General features: G+C 49.9%; 2 protein-coding genes across 9 annotated transcripts in view; one reads left to right on the forward strand and one right to left on the reverse strand.

Annotated features, from left to right (window-relative positions):
- The window catches only part of TMEM63C (transmembrane protein 63C), an 85,710-nt gene extending 80,121 nt beyond the window's left edge, over positions 1-5,589 (forward strand). For all 7 annotated transcript variants that reach the window (XM_090033759.1, XM_090033756.1, XM_090033761.1 and 4 more), the window contains one exon: positions 290-5,589. In XM_090033759.1, coding sequence (XP_089889885.1) covers positions 290-502 — 213 coding nt within the window. In that variant the 3' untranslated portion in view covers positions 503-5,589. The remainder of the gene's footprint in view (positions 1-289) is intronic.
- Positions 5,590-11,676: 6,087 nt separating this feature from the next.
- Positions 11,677-18,893, reverse strand: part of NGB (neuroglobin) — a 35,683-nt gene continuing 28,466 nt past the window's right edge. For both annotated transcript variants that reach the window (XM_090033788.1, XM_090033789.1), the window contains 2 exons: positions 16,656-16,775; positions 11,677-15,122 (listed from right to left, as the gene is read on the reverse strand). In XM_090033788.1, the coding sequence (XP_089889914.1) occupies positions 14,976-15,122; positions 16,656-16,775 (267 nt within the window). In that variant the 3' untranslated portion in view covers positions 11,677-14,975. The remainder of the gene's footprint in view (positions 15,123-16,655; positions 16,776-18,893) is intronic.

Genomic DNA, 18,893 nt, shown 5'->3' on the forward strand with positions numbered 1-18,893 from the left:
TGTGGGCCTCCGGCTCCTGCCCCATGAGCCACTTATTCCTAGGGCCAAGGCAGTGTGCTTGGTTCCCTAAACTAGTGGGGTTTTCTGAGCAGAAGTGATGATCTCCAAGTGTGGTTGCTCACCTCCTGGTACCACTAGCTCTTGTGAAATGAGAACAATGGAGCCCCAGTCCCATCCCTCCAGTTGTCCAGCTTGCGTTCTGACTGGAAAGTGGGGGGCCTGTTTCTGATCCCAGACTCACAGCGATTTGTCCCTCAGGTCATACCCACTCTTCTTCTTCCTGTCCCAGATGTTTGTAGCCACAGTACTGCAAGAGCCAGAGCTGAGCCTCACACCAGCTGCCTCCCCAGCCCACCAGTCCTATGGTACAATGGGCAACCGCCTGGAGCCAACAGAAAACAATGAGGAGAGTGGCCTGCAGAGCTTTGAGACAGAGCTGGAAACTGTGGAGGGTGAGTACAAGACCGGGCCAGTGTTGGAGAACCAGGTCCGCTACCAGTGATTGCCCTTCAAGGACAGCACCAGCCGGACAGGACCACCAACCCCGAAGAATTGAGAATGTGGGGAAGGCACCACTCCTGTGGGCCCCCAGCTTCCTGAGCTGCCATACTGATCCTGCTGCCACCTCTAAGGCACCAGCACCTGGCGAGGGTCCAGCACCCCTAACTGGACCAAATCCAACATAGCTGAAGAGCTGCGGCTGGCCTGGCCTGCAGGAGCGGTAGCAGTGGTGTGGGAGTGGTGGGCTCCAGCTCATTCACACAAATCGTACTGGGGTCTAGGGCTTTGTGATGGAGACAGAACTGGACTGAAGGAGACACCCCAGGAGGCCACGCCGCTTCTGTCCTGTACCCCAACTCCTGACCGCTGGAGCCGACTGCTTGTACATCTCATGCTCGTTAGCTCGCCTGCCATCTCCCAGCAGCCCCCTTCCTTCTCCTGGAGAAGGGCTGAGCCTCCACAGACACTTCTTTGCTTTTCCCACTTCCAACCTTTGGTTCAGCGTCCTTTTGGGAAGTGAGGATGCGGCAGTGTGTTTGGCCGTCCCCTGACAGTGAGCCAGGGGGTGTTCAGACTCCACATGACACCAGGCTGCAAACTATGTTACATAGTTTAGGGGCAGAGTTAAAGGGAGAAGGGGCTGGGATTCTTCTCCTGCTGCAAAGGAAAAATACCCAGACAGCTCACATGAATGTGTCCAATGCAGAAGCAAAAGGCCTGAGGCATTTTGGCTACTACAGGAACCAAACAGACTCAAGTGCAGATGCCAAACCTTTAGCTTTGTGATGTGCCCTCTTGCTGCTGCTGCCACTGCCCATATCTGCTGCCTCAGAGTTGGCGTAGGGGAGCTGCCCTGATCCTAGTCCCCAGCACCAGCCCTGGCTTCCTACCTGTTCCCCTCATGTCCGCTTCCAGCTGGGTGTGTGAGTGCTGAGCACAGTCTGTGTCTGGTTCTTTTTGTCATGCTTTGGTGTCAGCAGTTTTGCGTGCTACCTGCTGCTATATAAGGCAGCCTGAGGATGAGATGCAGGGCAGGGGAGCCCTGAGGCAAGGCTGGGACAACAGGCAGGTGGAGGTGAGCTGTGGCTATCTGAAGTATTGACCTGTTGAACATCAAGCAACATGTTTCAGTGTGTCAGCCCATTGTGCACGATGTCCTGGTGCAGCTGCGGCCAATAAGGCATTTATTCAAGTTTCTGATGCTGTAGTGCTCTCCCCACCCAGAAGAGGGTTTCTGATGCTCTAGTGCTTTCCTGATGGGTACATGCTTCAGGGAGAGTTAGATGCTGGAATGCCTTTGAGGTTGTAGGTAATAACCAGCCTTGCCCCTCTACTCTCACTCTGGAAATCCCCAGGGTAGCAAAGGAAATCTTATTCTGGCTGGCACTTGGGAGCTTTCATGTGTCTGAAAAGTGATAGTGTAAGTAAGGAGGGGACCTGGAGCAGAAGGTATCCGTTTCTTGGGACTTTCCTAATGAGGGGACACTTTAAAGCTGTAACTGTCCATCTAATCCCAGGCTTTTGAGGACTGCTATGCTTGCTCTAACTGCAGCAGATCCCTGCAGAGGGCAGTGTTCCAACAGTGAAATGCAGCCCCAGTGTGGAAGCTACAGCATACACAGCTGCTGGCAGTAAAGGAGTTAAAACTGACCTCCAATAGCAAATTGAGGTTGGTCAGCCCCAGCAGGAGCCTCTGAATAACCTGTTTGGGGCAAGAAGCATGGGAAGAGAAAGTGAGTTAGTGAACAGCTGACATTGATACTTCAGAGGTACGAAATTTTACAGTCTCTGTTTAGGAATCACCCAGTGCTGGAAGACAGGCATCTCAGGGGAAGACTGCTCTACCTGTGTAACAGCCCCATAGCATGACCAAAAATGCCAAGCCATCCATCTGCAGCTGCAACTGCATCTTGTGCTCACAGTCCAGGGTCAGGTGAGGTTCTGCTCACAACTGTCTTGGCACAGCCTGACTGCTGCATGAAGCAGGTGTAGCATGGAATTGTTGCCAGCAGGGGACTGACAGTGACCTCCTGGGTCTGGTCCTCTGCTCTTATAGGCACCAGCCACTACATAACCATAGCATCTCTGCAACTTAGAAGCAGCTTAGATTTTAGCCCCGAGTACTTCCACTAGGCAGCTGTCACCAACCGTCACTACTCTGATGGCCAGAAACCTACTCCTTTCCAGCTAAAATTCATTCCTGGCCAGTTCATGCCGATTTGGTCTTGTGCCAACATTGTCCTCCAGCTTAAATAGTTCTTGTTCCTCCCTGTTATTTATACTCTAAAGTAGTTATAGACAGTAACAAGACATCCCTCGCCTACATTTTACTAAGCTAGACATACCAAAATTTTTGTCTCCTCTCATAAATCAGCTCTTTCATTTCACTACATCTTCCCTGAACAGAGTGACCAGTCTTGTATACATAGAGGCAGCCTTGCCAGTGTCTTCTACACTGGCATTAGACCGTCCCCAAATCCACTGGAACCAGCTTTCCTGCTCCATCCCAGGAGCCCACTGACCTTTTTCAGAGCTGCACAGTCACAGCAAGACTACAAGTTGCTATCAGCTCTTACACCCAGGGCCTTCTCCTCCTTTTGTGATTCCCAAACAATGGGGTTCCAGTTTATAGCAGAAGCATTTGTTTTTAGTTATCCAGTATATGCCCTTGCATTGTGTATGATTGAATCCCGTGCCATTCTTCCAGTCCTCCTCTGGTGATCTGGTTCTGCCTGCAGAAGATCTGGCTGTAGTGATGATGCCTCCTAGCAAATCTCGTCAGTTCACTTTTTTTTTTTTTTATTTTAATACCAAGGTCACTAAGGGAAATAATCAAAGGTTCAAGCTCCTTGAGGAGCTCCATTATCAATCTCCCACTATCCTATCACTAACTCCTCTTAAATTAAATATTAGCTGAGCTGCTTTATACTACATTTCTGCTCTCTAGAAAAATCAAATCAAAGGCAGCTACCAGATAGGTTTACCACGGTAGAATGGCACAATCTCTGTTGTGTTTTGTCCCAAACATGCCTCAAAGGCACAAATCGCTCAGATCAGCTTTGGCTCACGTCCACCGTGAATTGGAAGCTGAGCTTTTCCTTGTAAGTGTTTCCTATACGCTTAGCTTTTACCAGGCACTGAACTACAGTCAGAAGAACCTTTGGAAGGCTGTTTCCTTCTCCAGTTATACCCAGCACAAGGCCCAACATGTCTGATGGGGTGTTATGCTGCATGCATGTTCCTGAACATTCCTGCCTTCACACTATGAACCCTCTCATGGCTGCATTCATATGTAATATGCCGACAGGTGGAAACTACCTGAACAGGGAGGTGTTCAGGCTGAATTCAGAACTGCCCTGGAATTAACTCAGGGTGCTAGGCCTACCTGAGGTACCCACCATTGCAGAGTCCAGCCCTTTGCTGCACCAGAAAATAAACTAGCTAATTAAAAGCAAATGGTAGGGGGACCACCAAAGCATATCAGCTGTCCTGTTGCCCTAAAAGCAGCAGCAGTCTGACCCCTGCTTTTCAGGATGGGGCCTACAACCCCTACCATAGTGGTGCCTGTTCCCAAAGCAAGGCAAGGCTGACAGTCTGGAAGACATTGGCATGCAAATACAAGAGCAACTGCAATTTCATTGGGCAAGCAGAGACTGGAGAACAGCATTGGCAACACGAGTGGGGTGAGCTTTGGTCCGTCTTTGTCTAGAGTGAGAGTGATGGTGACTGCTGCAATTTGGGAGTTAAATCCACAGAAAGGTGCTAGGCAGCCACTGCTCCCTGTACAAAGAATAGGGAGAGGTTGGTGCCTCCAAATGGGACCATAGGAATCAGCACACTGAGCAAGGAGCAGCCTCAGATGGCTGATAGTAGAGGCTGCTGTTCAGACTTAGCAAGGACTTGACACCCCACCCTCTACATGCAGCTGGAAGAAAGACCCTCCCCTGCCACGCACAGTCCACTAGCTCATTGGCTGTGACCCAGGGTTTGGGAGAACTGCACTCAAATCCTTTCTCTGTCCAAACAGATTCACTTGACACATCTCCAGGTCCTGGGGGCACTCAATCCCTCCTGCTGAAGCTCTTCCCTTTTCCATCCATTGTGACAGCGCAAGAGCTGCATTGAGCAGGCTAGAATGGGTCTGGCCACTGCTGGCTATCACTGTTGTATATTCAGTGGAGTGAGAACGGGAACCCCAGCTCTCCACAGGCACACACATATGCTCATCTGGCTGGATTCATACTTACTCACAAATATTTATGTAGAGTGGAACAACTTCAGAAGCTGTTACTGACCATGCTGCCTTCCTCCTACCGCATCCCATAATGCCTTGCCACCCACCAGTTAGGGCCCTCTCGGGAGAGAACTGGTGCAGTCAGATTTGAACCTTCACAGGTAGAGGCAGAAATAACCCTCAGTCTCCCTGCTCCTGAGAGAGTGGTGATAAAGTAGGTGTATTGTCACTGTTTCCTGCAGCTCTGAAGGATCTTGCCTGTTTCCTGTGCTCTGGTACCATTGCCTGGGCCAGGCCCCTTGCATGGGAGCACTAACACAGTTTTGATGCAAGACAGGTAAAGGGCTGCTCAGTGCTGTCAAGGCTAAGGTGCGTGTGGGCCTGCACAGGAGCAAAACGTTAGGAACCTGCAGAGCTTTAAAAGAGTAAGTGCCTGCAGGGTCAGGCAGCCAGGCATGGGTTTTGTGGATCACCGGTTTAGACCTGGTGCCTTCCATGGCCTGGAGTCTGCATGCTACACTGCAAGAACTCAGGTCTGCAAAGCTGTGATCTAGCCCCCCCCGCCCCCAGAGTTATTCAGTGTGCCCAGGTGCTGCAACTTTGTCACTTTAAAGCAGTTCCTGGTTCTGTGCTGATGCATAGTATGGGAAGATGGAAGATTAAGGGCTCCAGCGGCCCCAAGCCCAAGAGAAACAGCTCAGAGGAATAGGCCTTAGAGCTCTAAGATCCAAGATCCTGTTGAGATATGTAGCACATGCATCCCCAGCTCCATTGTGGGCCCCATCCCTTGCTTAACATTTGCCCTGCACCCACACATACTCATCATCCCGCACTCAGCTAGACCCTTATCTGGACATCTACATACATATCGCAACTCCCCAGCTCTCCTTCCCGTTCAGCCACTTCCCATTCAGTCAAGTGAGCCTATGCATCTCAGCCCCAGTCAGCTATTCACACCTTCACCTACCCCAAGCCATGTGGACTAACACTAAGTCCCCCTGCAGTAGGTCACCCAGTGCCCCCTCCACCTGCTCTCTGCATCCAAGCAGAGCTAGCACTGTGAGAAGGTGGCTATTCCTCCTGCTGGTTCCCTGTGTTGGAGCCAGGTCAATACTGTCAGCACCCAACTGACCAGCCCCAAGGCCTCTCTGTTTCCCTGGCATGGAGACAAAGTGCCTGTACATGGCCCGGTGTCCTTGGGGAACTCTGGTCCCATGTCTGACTTGCCCTTGGCTGTCATGCTACAGGAATGTGCCAGAGTTCTGTACCTTGTTATTTATTGCTATGACTGTGCCTTGAATAAAATTACTTCACCCAACTGTGGCCTGAAGTAAGTCGCATGCATTTGCCACGCATGGAACCAGCCTGAGCAGCAGGGGGAGGGGAGGAGTGCACTATGGAGGGCACCAGCTCTAGGGAGAGGGGAAAGCCCACATATTTCTTATCACTTGTCCTAAAAGTGGGACTAATCTGTTCCCAAATCCATGTTCTTGTACAGCATTGAATTCCTTCAGTTACTCTTATGACATGGCTCCCTCTGGGTCTCATTTTATTTCCCTTAAATGCCCCCTATATGCCCCAGGACCATTGGTCCCGGAGCCACAGCAACACAGTTTGGGCTCCAAATAAACTCCTACTGCTGCTGCCTGGGTCCCCTCTGAGCCCCATACCAAGCAGCCTGGCCCTGGGTGGCTGGAACATGCTCTGGAACCAGGGCCTCAGTCAAAGCATGTGAGTCCTGCTTGTAATGAACAAACCTGTTTCTCAGTCTGCACCAGGGCCAACACCAAGGCAATGGGGCACTGCCAAGTTCTGCCTGCATAAACCTCCAGATGTGCTGCCTCTTGCAGCAGCCTGTGCCGCTGTTCACAACATGACTGTGCTGCTGTTTGGCTTCCTTGGACCCCCTCAGTCTCTGTTCCTGTCCTGATTGAGGTTTGGGGGACCTGAGTTTAGCTATGAACCACCCCCCACCCAAAACACTGACCTGACTCTTTCCACATCAGTCTTTGAATCTCCTGCACCTGTCAGAGCAATACTGACAAGTGATACAGTAGCACTTAACTTACTAGCCATAGTCTCCTGGTTTAGCCCTCTCACCTTCCTGAACATAGTAGTTTGCAGCTCCTGGCGCTGGTGTCTGATGTCCTCTGCAGACTCAGCTCACAAAACACAAATGGTGTTTCTTCCCAGCCAGCCCAGCTGAAGACCTGCCAGGGATTTTTTAATGGCAGCTGCAAGGACAAGACAGCAGGATCAGAGCACTGCCACTACCGCAGTGTGATGTACCAGCTGTGTCGATATGGATATGTACCAGGCCTGGCTTGAACTACCTTGTGCTATGGGCCAATCTAGGCTGCTCCAGCCACAGGGAAATGTGCTCACCATCACACCTCCTAGGACTGCAGGGCCAAGTAGATGCTCAGTGCTGGGTCCCTACGCCCAGCACCTGACCAGGCCACCACCCTGAAGGTTCACCCAGGACGGGGTATAGGAGACCAGCAAGCACAAGGAACATAAAGCTGAGGTGGCTGCAGTTAACTATTTGATTCCCTGGCACTGCTGCAAGCCCTTGGTTCCACACCTGTACTGAGCAATGGCTGAGCTGGCCTGAGTACACTGGCCCCTGCCCTTTGCTGGATGCACTCAGGCCTGCTCTTATACCAGCAGGCCCTGGCTGCCTTCAGCTCCTACTGCTTTACTGCTGTCAGCTGCCTCCTCTCTCCAGCTGCTGTCTGTCTGAGGGGGCAGCAGGGAAGCAAAAGGGGTGACAGCCAAGGGAGCAGGCACCACAGCTTCACTGGCTGCAGGAGGATTCACTACAGTGATCCCGCACTACCCACCTGGTGGGTGAGCAAGGTTCCTTAAGGGCTGCAACAGGTGACAGGGCTGCCAAATGTATGAGGGCCACAACAGGGCTGCAAGACTTCCCCCACTGCTTCTAAAAAGACAAGAGCTCCCTGCAAATGAACCACCCTGAGGCAGAAGCTGTCAAAATACCTTGAGAAGCCTCCATACCCATGCATGCTCCTGGCCAGCCAGGCCTTTGATGTGGGAAGACACTCTTCAAAGGACAGCTTGGCAAGTACAGGCAGGGGGTTCTCAGTTCTTCCTTTTCCCCTCTACTTGCCTTCCTTGCAGAGAAACCTCCTCTGCCCCAAAGGGCTTGCTGTATACAGGGCCCAGAAGACTGGGGCAGAAAGCCTGACTGGGGCTCCCCATTGCAGGGTTATTAACAACAATACTTGACCAACTGTGCTCTCCCTGGGATCACTCACTGCTCAAGCAGTGGGAGGAGGCTACCTGCTGTATGGTGCTGCTACTGCCACCAACCACCTGCCCTGGCACACTCGCTGCTGTTACCATGGAAATGAGAGTGCCTGCATCTCCTCTGATCATTATTTTAGTAAGAAATCAGCCAAATTACCCTGACCCTCCAGCAAGGCAGAGGCAGAAGCAGTGTCACCTAGAAAGCCAAGGTCATAAACAGGATTGGTGGGAGGGGGAAAGTCCAGTAGGTCTGAAGCCAGCCCTTGAGTTGGCTGGTGCCTTGCTGCCCCCTGTGTCTGCAGGTGCAGGGAAGCTCTGGAGGAAAGTCAGCTGGTAGTAGGAGGAGATGATCAATGTGACCCCAGCCATAGAAGAGGTAGGGCTGGCATCAGGAACTTTTGGGCAGAGGCAGCAGAAGAGGTCATAAGAATTATGACCTCGGTTTGGTCTTTTAAGGGAAAAACAGGGAAGGACAGGGAATGAGAGGTCACTGTGCTTCACTAACTGCAAAGCCAAGGAAGGGACATGGAAGCTGATGATGGGCTCTGGCTGATCCAACCCACTCCAGGGTTTATTGGTAGAGAAACGCCGGTCTCCAAGGTCTCTCTCTCTCACCCCCTTGAGAGTTTGACATTCAACATCCATCCAGTCTTTCATCACTTTACATTTGGCAGACCAGGGTTTGTCTCCCTTCCGTTCCAACAGAGTGGAAATAAGCATGGCTCATTTATCATTATCGTTGAATTGCTAGCATCACAGGTTGGTTAACAGGCTCCCTTTGCTGCTTGCACAGCTACCCAGGAGGAGCTGGAGGCTCCTATCTACCTCACAGCAGTGGTTTGATTTAAATATTTGGTCACAAAATGGAGAACGTTGAAGGGGGGCAGTAGACACAGGCCCCAGTGATCACTCCCCAGCCCCCACCAAAAACAAATTTAGCATTAAGACTGGCTGAATTTGCAAGCTGGTTGTTGAAAGAGCTCTTGCTTGTGCAACCTTTCCTGCAGCTGTGCGGTATTGGTAATTGCATCCCCTACGGTTTATGGCTCTCACTCCCCTCATGGAAGGAAATGGGCTGCACAGCTAGGTTCATCACACACACTAACAAGATTGTTTAGAGAGCCATTATTCTGTGCTTTAGGGCACTCAGTCACTCAAAAAACCACTCAGCTGATTACTATAATTTGCATGTAAAAAAAACTCACAGCTGGGGCTGAAAAAATTGCATAACTGCAGCCTGACACAATGGAATGGGCAAAGCCTGCCTGCCAGGGGCAGCAGAACCAGGTAGAAAGCCTCTGTGGCTGAGGCATAGGTGGGCCAGATGGGGCTAGTTCTTTCATAACCATAAAGCATCTTCAAAGTGGCCCAGGAGAGTCAGAAATGCAACACTTCTGTGGCCTAGAACCCACCCTGAGCTGAATTATAACCCTTCTGCTAAGTGGATGAGCATGGGTTACAGTTGAGGGCTTGTAGCATCCGCATTTTCTTCAAGACCTCTGTGCCTCAGTTTTTCACATGAGTTACCTGGGAACAAAATACTCATCTCAGGCATGATGCGAGCCCAGGTGATGTGCAAAAAGAGAAGCAGGAGAAGAAATGGTCATCTTTTTAGTTGCTACATGATGGTGAATGGCTGCTTCAAAAGGCTACGTTAGAAATAAATTATCTGCTTGGTCTTTGCTCAGATTCAAGTCATTGGCTGAACTCACTCCCTGCACCCCAGCTGCACAACAGCACCCAACACCCTGTCCCCCAAGTTGGTTCCCAACTGACCAGAAAGAAACAGCACAGGCAGCCTCCATGGAGTAATCGCTCTCTTTTCTACAGCTATGGAGAACAACTATCCTCCCACACAAGATAGTCAAAACCACTAACCCCCATGGTGGGTACAATACAGACAGCCATATACTCAGGCAAGTGTGAGACATACCTGATGAGCTGCTCATTTGGGTATCTGGCTTCCATCAGACAGTGTTGGAATATGGTCTACTGTTTTCAGCCAACTCACGAGCCCTTCTGCAAGCTCTTTGGGCAGCTCACCATGGCCTCCATGAGAGAGCTTGGCTGACTCCACAGAACTTGGGGGACTTCTTCAAAGGAGCATAAGGAGCTGATCTCTCCCTCAGTGCTTCTTGTTCACTCAGGTAACCCGCTGACATTTCTGGAGCTCCTAAGAGCCACTGGTGCTGAGGGCTGTGCTGGAAACAGTAGGATACAAGGCAAAATGGCTGCAGTGGTGTAGAGTGTAGCAGGGTGATGGGATAGAACCACAAATGCTCCTTAACCCAGAGAAGGAACCCAAGCTTGGACATTGAACACAACCACTGCTCAGAGCAGCAACAGCTGGCAGCAATCCAGTTCTGTAGTGTAGACAGTTTACAACAGGGTTTGTCAACCCAGGGTACGCATACCCCCAGGGGTACTTAGAAAGGATGTAGAGGGTATGCGTGAGCAGGTAGGCAGGCAGAGACAGAGCGTGCCCTGGGGTGCAGTGATGGCATCTCCCTTGGTGCCTTCCCATACTGTGCTTCTTACCCAGGGAAAGAGGGAAGGGTACACCAAGCACTGCCGGCCCCACGCGACACACCATGGCACCTCCCTGCCCCCCACCTCAGCTCGCTCTCTGTGCCTGCTTCCAGAAGCAGGGCCAGGGGGGCGAGGGCAGCGGTGCCTCTGTGGGCCGCACACACGCTGCCCAGCCAGCTGGATGGGGGAGCCACGCTCGCATGCAGTGGCCACCACTACCCCACTGCAGCCACTGCCATGCCCTGCACCGCTTTCCTGCAGCCAGTTACACGTGCACCTCACACGCCACCCGTCAGCAGCCCACAGAGCTGCATGTGTGGCCAGTTGTGGGAAACCAGTGCAAAGCGCAGCAGCGGTGGCATGGGCAGCTGCTGCATGCGAGCCCTGCCCCCCCCACCCCCCGGCTGGCCAGATGGCGCGCACGCAGCCTGCAAGAGGGTCACCACTGTCCTCGCCCACCTGGCCCTGCTCCTGGGAGTGGACACAGAGAGACACTTCTCCCCTCCATTCTCGATCTGCACCCCCCTGCTACTCCCCCCTACCCCCACACACACACACTTTCCTGTTCTGTACGTGTCCCACCCACCCAGCCACAGCAGGCATGTAGCGTTGTGCAGCTCCTGGGGCAGTGAGGTGCGAAGTCCAGCATGCAGCAGCAGCTTCCTGCGTCTCGCACACAGATCTGGGGGGCATGTGCCCCCAGGACCTCCACCAGGGTGTGCACAGCAGTACAAGCTGCCCCCCCCCCGCACCTCCCAGACGAACCACTCTCATGGCTCCATCCCACAGTCTGCCCCAGCTGTGCAGCGCCTGCCACTGCCCCCCCCACCACAGGGGCCTCAGTTTGCCCCCCACCCCACCTTAAAGCCAAAAAAATATATAAAGGGGCACATAAGTTGAAGCTTTGAGGCAGAAGGAGTACACTTGTTTAAAAAGGTTGAAAACCCTTGGTTTACAGTTACCAGAAAATTAGCACAATGACGGTATGGCAGGGAACAAAAGAAACTGAACAATGGAGAGAGAGGCAAAGGCATTTTTAGTCTGACTGCTTAAAACTAATTCCATTACGGTCTATTAACTACAAGGGTTAACGAGACACCAGTAGAAAGGACATCTTTGTTAAAGATTCAACAGCCCACCCATTCATTTAAGGTATGAGAAGATTCCCAACAGGCATCAAAGCCTACCAACAAGTCTCCCAAAAAAGCCAAAAAATCCTCCCCCTAGTCCCTTTTATTTTTTCCAAGCCCTGAAAGGTTAAACATCAGAAAGAACCAAAAAAAGGGCAGAGCCTCATTTAAAACAAATTTCTTGCAAGACACCTTTATTCCATTCACTTGTACAAAGCATTTTGAGATCAGCTGAAAGGTGGTACTGAAATGCTAACATTGTCATTACACCACTCAATATTAAACAGTCCAGGCAGGTCCAGGATGCACAAACACAGCTAATTTATTTCTCTTAGGAATTATACAAAACATGACACAGAATAGAGGAAATCATAGAGCTAAGAAAGCTATAGGAGGAGCTGCTTATTTGGTGTAGTAGTATGTGCGCACAGATCCATCCGTCACACCCAGCCTCCCTCCTCCCATGCACAGAAGAGAAGCCTTTGACCCCAGACATGTATAGCAGCAGAGAAATCACTGGATACATGCTGGCCCTCTTCCAAAATTCCACACTGGGGCACCAGAAGGGAGGTTTCCTTAACTCTCCACTCCCACGAAACAGCCAGTGCTATTCTCCTGTATGCAGGCCCAGCTCCGACATGCTTACCTGGCTTGAAGTTGCAAGGCAAAAGAGCTATCATGGCCACTCAGCCCTGCTTAGGGACAGGACACTAATGAGGAGAACTGATGCCAGCTTCAGATGAGGGAAAGGAGAGAAGTGCCCACAAATCTATGGGGAAACAAACCGGAGGAGATCCCTCTAGCTACAAGGAAGCTGCAGTCCTCAGTGACACAACATGCAGCAAGTGCTTAATACCAGGCTTTGGTATCGTACCCATAAACTAGCCTCTCTTGAATATGCAACTGAGGACTCTCTAACCAGTCACCTGCTGCTATACAGCTGCTGCCAGACCATGGAAGTGGTATCTTCATACAGAGTAATGAAATTCTCCCGGCAGTGATGAAGCAAACATTACCCAGTCACACCTTGGCAGTCTTCAGACAGGGCCTTCCCAGGAGAATCCCAGTGCCCTACTTTTACTGGTTGTGTTCGAATCAGATTCCAAGAGCAGCATCTAGACTCTGCTTCTCCAATACCCTCCCTGTCTCCAGCTGGATATTGTGTTCTTACTTCCTATCCTGAACATTGTTTATAGATTCATAGATGTTAGGGGCTAGAAGGGACCTCATGAGATCATCAGGTCCATCCCTCCTGCTCTTGGGCAGGAAAGACTTAAACTCAAGTCTCATCCCACCCAGAGGTGGCAGCATTTCACCAACGGGGTAACACCACTACCAAAATGTAAATTCTCCTGTAGCAGGAAAAATGCCAGATCCTGATATCACTGCAGAGAAATCCCAGCTATGTTCTCTCTGGCCAAGAACCAAGATGAATTTTGGAAGCTGCCCCCAGGAGACAGATCTCCCAGGCGACAGATGCATGCACTGCATGTCCCAGTACATCTTTATTTTATTTATTTATTTGTTTATTTATTTAATTTAAATAAATAATAGAAGAAATTTTAAGAAGCAGTAGTAACTGCTGCATTTCACCTGCCATTCAGGTTCAATCCAATGGCTAAATGAACCCAGCCAACACCTCAGGTCTGATAAGAGCAGCCTGACTTGAACTCTGCAATGACTCTTGGAAAATATTTGGGCAGAGAAAAAAAAATTATTTGCAACTTTAAGGAAAGACAGAATCAGTTCAGGAAAAGCTCATTCCACTATTACTGACTGAAATGGCTTCAGCCCAGCTCTCCCTTGCTTGTCCCTCTATTCCACCTCCCAGAAAGATGGAAGGATTCATTGCTGTGCAATTCATAGCATATCTATACCACAGTGTAACTGAGCACAGGGTGTGCTCTGTTACTCAAAGGGACATGAGCAAACAGCCAAGCAGCTTGCAGGTGGCTGCACTCCCAATCAGATGCAATTACCTGATTGGGAACAGGGCCCAGGTGTTCTCTATAAGAACAGGCCCTGAGCAGTGTGGCCAGCCACCTACTGCTAGCAGCTGGGAAAACACCACCCAGCTGTAGCTACTGCTCATGACATCTTAGAGGTACAGGGAAGGAGCTATGGGGAAAGGTGGAAGTTCCTAGTGCTGGGGCATGACCTAAAACTACACCCTGCTGGGGAAGGATGGTGTGATGGGACTGCCAGTGGCAGGACAGTCTCCAGGAAGTACCACACCAGTTGCCTCCCTAGTGAACAGTGAGTATGGGGTGCCAAGAAAAAGCCTCAGCCCCTGCTGCCTCGTGGGTGACCCTGTCAAGGGAAAAGGCAAACTTCCAGGCTCACTGCAAGACCTGAGTGGCATTAAGGAGCCAGGTGTGAGGCTCCAGGGTGCTGGGTCCCATAGCCTACAGGGAACCAGATGTGAAGTTCCTGGGGCAAAAGCATAAGGGATTGTGAGCTCAGTGTCAGGCAGGGGATTGAGGCCCCAATGTAGGGGTGTGAGGGGACCAAGAGAGTCCCAAGCCAGGCTAGGGGCCCAAGGAAAAGGGAGGGCCTGGGAGACCCAAGTAAACAGGATTGTGAGCTAGGCCACGTATGCCAAGACCCGATTGATTGAGTGGCCGGGTGTTAGGCCAGACAAGCTATAGGCCAGGTGCTAAGCCATGAATGCCATGTGAGGCATGGGACATGGTACAGCGGAGGTCGGAGCTGTATACATAGACCCTTGGCATCAGGGCAAGTAAATGTGCAGCCTCCCACCTTGTTATCATATTCTAACTAGTAACATCAAAGGCATGGCAGATGAGGTAGGCAGGTGGTTTGCCCTGAAGCAAGTAGGCAGACCTATGCTCAGACCAGCCACAGGATGCCCACTTATTACACACGGGTTGAAAGGACCTTGCAATTCATGCAGGCACGCTCAGATCAGCTTTACTGTAGCTGACCCAGGTAGCAACAGCAGTGAAAACATGGTCATATGGGCTAGTGATGACAGTACATTCCCAGGGCCCCAGTGGGCTTATACTTTGTCCACAATGAAGCCCATGCCACTGTGTCTTCACTGCTGCATTACCCAAACTACCTAGATACTACCCTGATACACCTGCCCATGCTGCTCTTATACCTTCACTTTGCTGTTGATATGCCTTTAAGGGACTGCACTGGTCACCATCAGAGGCAGAGATGTGGGTAATGGTGAAGCAAGATGGAAAGAACTACTGAGAAGGCCCCAGAATGTGCACAGCTGGAAGAGGTGCTCTGTCCACAGAACTGTTGATGGGCTGGGAGCAGATCCTAACAGATTGCTGGATCTATTCCGCTTCCCCATGTGCCTCCCAGCCACGGCTCATGGCTTTCACCACAGCATCGTAGAGCCTGGTCCAAGCCTCTCGCATGTCTGGACTGAAGGCAGTGCCAAGGCATTTCTCCAGCATGTACAGCAAGGAGTCTCCCACAGCCTGCAAACCAAACAGGAAGGCACCAGCATCAGAGCTCCCGGGCAGGGGTCTCAGAATAAACTCAGTCTTCTTTCCTGAGGAATTTCATTCTTCATCTCCCTTAGGGGTCTCTCCAGTTGCACAAGGGATAGCTGTCTCAGATCCCTTCCTGATCTGGGACCTGCCCCAGGATTCACTGTGAGCCTGGGCTCACAACTTTGTTTTTTGGGATGTACTCCCCAAGAAGACCACACAGATTCTTCAAGCCCCCTACCTTAACAGGTACCCTGCCTCACTGCTGCTCCCTGCCCTTAAAAAGCAAAGCCCTGTCCAATTCTCTTGTCCTTGTACAACTGCTCAAGCTATCCCTAGGCTGCCCCACCTCCATCTTTGTGAGCTGATAGTCCCAATAAGCTGTCCTGGCTGTGTGTAGGTCTTGCCCAGGTCCTGTCTGCTCTTGGTTGGTCTATCTTAGAGGCCTTGCCTTCAAGCCTCTGAAGGATGATGGAGGGAGCACAGCCTAGCTATGAATGTGGACAGGAACGTATTAGGGAGAGGAGGTGACTAGGAAATACACAGAGTCCTTAGCCCTCAACTGCCATGCACATGTCCTCACTGTTGTCATAACACAGACAGGCCAAACTGAGACATATTCTGATGTTATGTACTATTCGGTTTAGAAGCATCAGAGTCCACCCCACCAACCCTGAGAAATCTCCATCACATGGCACTCCATCCCCCATCCAAACCCCCCCACTTCTGGCACAGCAGCCCAGCTGAATCCTGGCAAATAGCTGATCTAATATGGCACCAACTCATGCTGGTTCCCACAGAACTTTCCTCATTTGGGCTGCTAGGAAGAAGCCCCAGAGAGTAAAGCAGTCTACCTAAGGAATGATACTAGCTCAGCTTGGAAAGCTAGAAGCGGAGGGAGACCACACTCAGCCAGATAACTAAAGCTGTGGGCTGTGTTCCTTTAACCTTCTGGATGTTTCCCATAATCTCATTTCATGGTGCAGTGTTTCTGATCCTATTCATTGTTAGGATGGGGCTATATTTCAGTCTAAGATGAGGAATGCACCTTGGATACAGCAGTGAGGCTAGAACAGGGATGTTTTGTCTGGGAATACTTTGGTGTTAAGGGACAGTACCCCTATCCCAGGCTGAGACCTTACTAGGCTCTCTTTTCAAATACCACCTGGAGACTCTGCCCATGGACTTCAGGGTGTTGAGGGAAGCAAGGAATATAACTCAGGTTAGTCCAAGTCCATCCAAACAGCAGCCCAATTAGAGGATTGTGACACATTCCCCCAGAGACTGCCAGCGGTTCACCTGGTAGGTTACTTTAGATTCCAGAATTAGCTTTGGTAGCTAGTTTTCTTGCCTAGCCACTGAGTGAGCCCAGCAACATTAAAGTACCAAGGTCCTAGAATGCAGGCATGTGGGTGCTATGAAGGCCCATATACCTCCACTCCTGGTAGATCAGGGTAGCACCATGAGTGAATGGGGAAGAATGCTGTGGCAGGAGTAGCATGAAGAGAGAATATGCCTCACCGAGAAAGAATCCATCTTCACGCCAACTGCCCGGTGCTTCTTACCCAGGTTGCAGAGATAGTCTTCCAGACACGGTAAGTTCTCCAACTGAGTTACAGCTGCATCTATCACCAGCATGACCTGAAGAGACAAAGTCAGACCGAGTGAGGTTAGGAGAGAACACTCCTTTTGCTATACCACAAGGAGGAGGAATACTTATCCAAATTCTGTTCCCCTTACTAGTTTGCCCACAGGTCTTCCCTCAGCTCACTATACAGTGAAGACCATTTCACATCTGCCTTGTGCCACTATTATGCTACACTGGCAGAACATCACTGGAAATTGGTATTCTGCCAAAAAAAACCCCAATGTTTTCCATAGCTATATCACTACTTCCTCCTCCTTCCTGCAAAGGTGAATCAGGGCAGGTACCTTTGCATCTTATGATGCTGTGATCCTACCACATCTCAAGTGACATAGAACTGACTTCATTAGTGGCCAGCTGAGACGCTCACCACCCAGCCCCATTTCCAAAGACCTTTCTCTATAGGTGCTATGGCAAGTGGCAATGGTGACCAATAGGGGGAAACTTTTCTCTCTAAAAGAATGTTAAATAACATTCTAATGCTTGTAATATGGCTTATTAAATGCGACCTGAAAATTGAGATCATGACCATCTGGGACCATTACAGCTCTCTTGGCAACTCAGTATCATCAAATTGCCACTTGGCTCAGTATCATCAAATTGCCACTTGGCTCATTTCATTCTAACTCCTTTTACATAGGAAGAAAAACCTATGGTAGATCTCATGTGTGGATTTCAGGAAAGCACCTGATACTTTACCATGTGGCACTATATCAGTCAAGCTAGAGAAGATGGGATTTAGTAGAGGAATTGTAAAGTCGGTAAGGAGCTGGCTTAAGAAAGCCAGCAACAGGCCATGTTGAAAGGGAGATTATTGGACAAGGAAGACTCCTAGTTATCTTTCTGCTTGGTGCAGGGGGCTTGACCCAATAATCTTCTGAGGTCCCTTCCAGCCTTACAATCTATAAATCTATGAAGTTGCTAATGGAGTTCCTCAGGGATCTGCCTTGAAACCAATTTTGCTTAATATTTCTAATGTCATCATGTCCTACTTTTTTGGCCAATCATCTACCAAGATACAAAGTAAGGAAGCATTGTCAATACAGAGAAGATTAGGGTAGCCTGCAGGAAGAACTGGATGACCATGAGGACAGGATTAAAAAATCCAGTATGACATTCTATAATACAAAATGCAAGATCATGCATTTGGAAATTAATAACAAAATCTTGCTATAACCTGGTAGGCCATCAGTTGGAAATAACTGAAGAGGAAAATAATCTTGGTGTACTGGTTGGTGGCAGGATGACTCTGAGCCATCAATGTGATGCAGCCTTGAGAAAGGAAGACGTAATTATAGGATGGACCAAGTGAGATATTTCCAGTGGAGACAACAAAACATTAAAGCAATTGTGTAAGGCCCTGACAAGGCTGCATTTGGAAAGCTGTGCAGAGTTCTGGTTATCCATGCTCAAGAAAGATGAATTCAAATGGAAACAGGTTCAAAGAAAGGCTGCTGGGCTGATCAGAGGATAGGAGAGCCTAATTCACTAGAGAAGACTAGAAAAAGCTCAGCTTGTTTAATGTAAAAAAATGAAAGCAGAGAGGGGATGATTACTCTCTATTGATACCTCAAGCAGGTTAACACCTAGGAGCACATGGATAATGTTGGCACAAGAACACATTGTATATACTTTTCATGGCTTCTAATTTAGACTGGAGACTAGAAGAAGGTTTCTAGACATCAGGGAAATAAGGGGCTAGAACAGCTTTCCAATTAGAATAGCCGGGTCAAGAAGTCTAACTGGATTTGGGGGGGAGTTTGGTCAGTTTATGGAAGGGTTCCATGATATGTCTGTTCTTGGTACTCCCATGCAGTTTTTATAGGATGTAGATTTTTACTTCCTGTCCTAAGCCATTGTGCAGGTTTATAATGTCACTTCTCTGCTCCCCTGCTTAGATGGCTGTTTTAGTACTAAACAAAGGGATTTTGCTGCACTGCACAAAATTTATCCAGGGCATCAGGATTCTTCAGGATGATACTGTTTTCCTTTGCTACCCTCCAAAGTTGAGCAGGAGGAATGTGCTGTCCCTCACTATAGGTCACGATAGCTACTCTACACATGAACAGCTGTGTGTTCTCCCCTGCTCCAGTAGAAGAACATGGGGAATAGCA

Source organism: Crocodylus siamensis, chromosome 2 (genome assembly GCF_052110815.1).
Source record: "Crocodylus siamensis isolate JL-2025a chromosome 2, ASM5211081v1, whole genome shotgun sequence".
NCBI classification, from domain to species: Eukaryota; Metazoa; Chordata; order Crocodylia; family Crocodylidae; genus Crocodylus; species Crocodylus siamensis.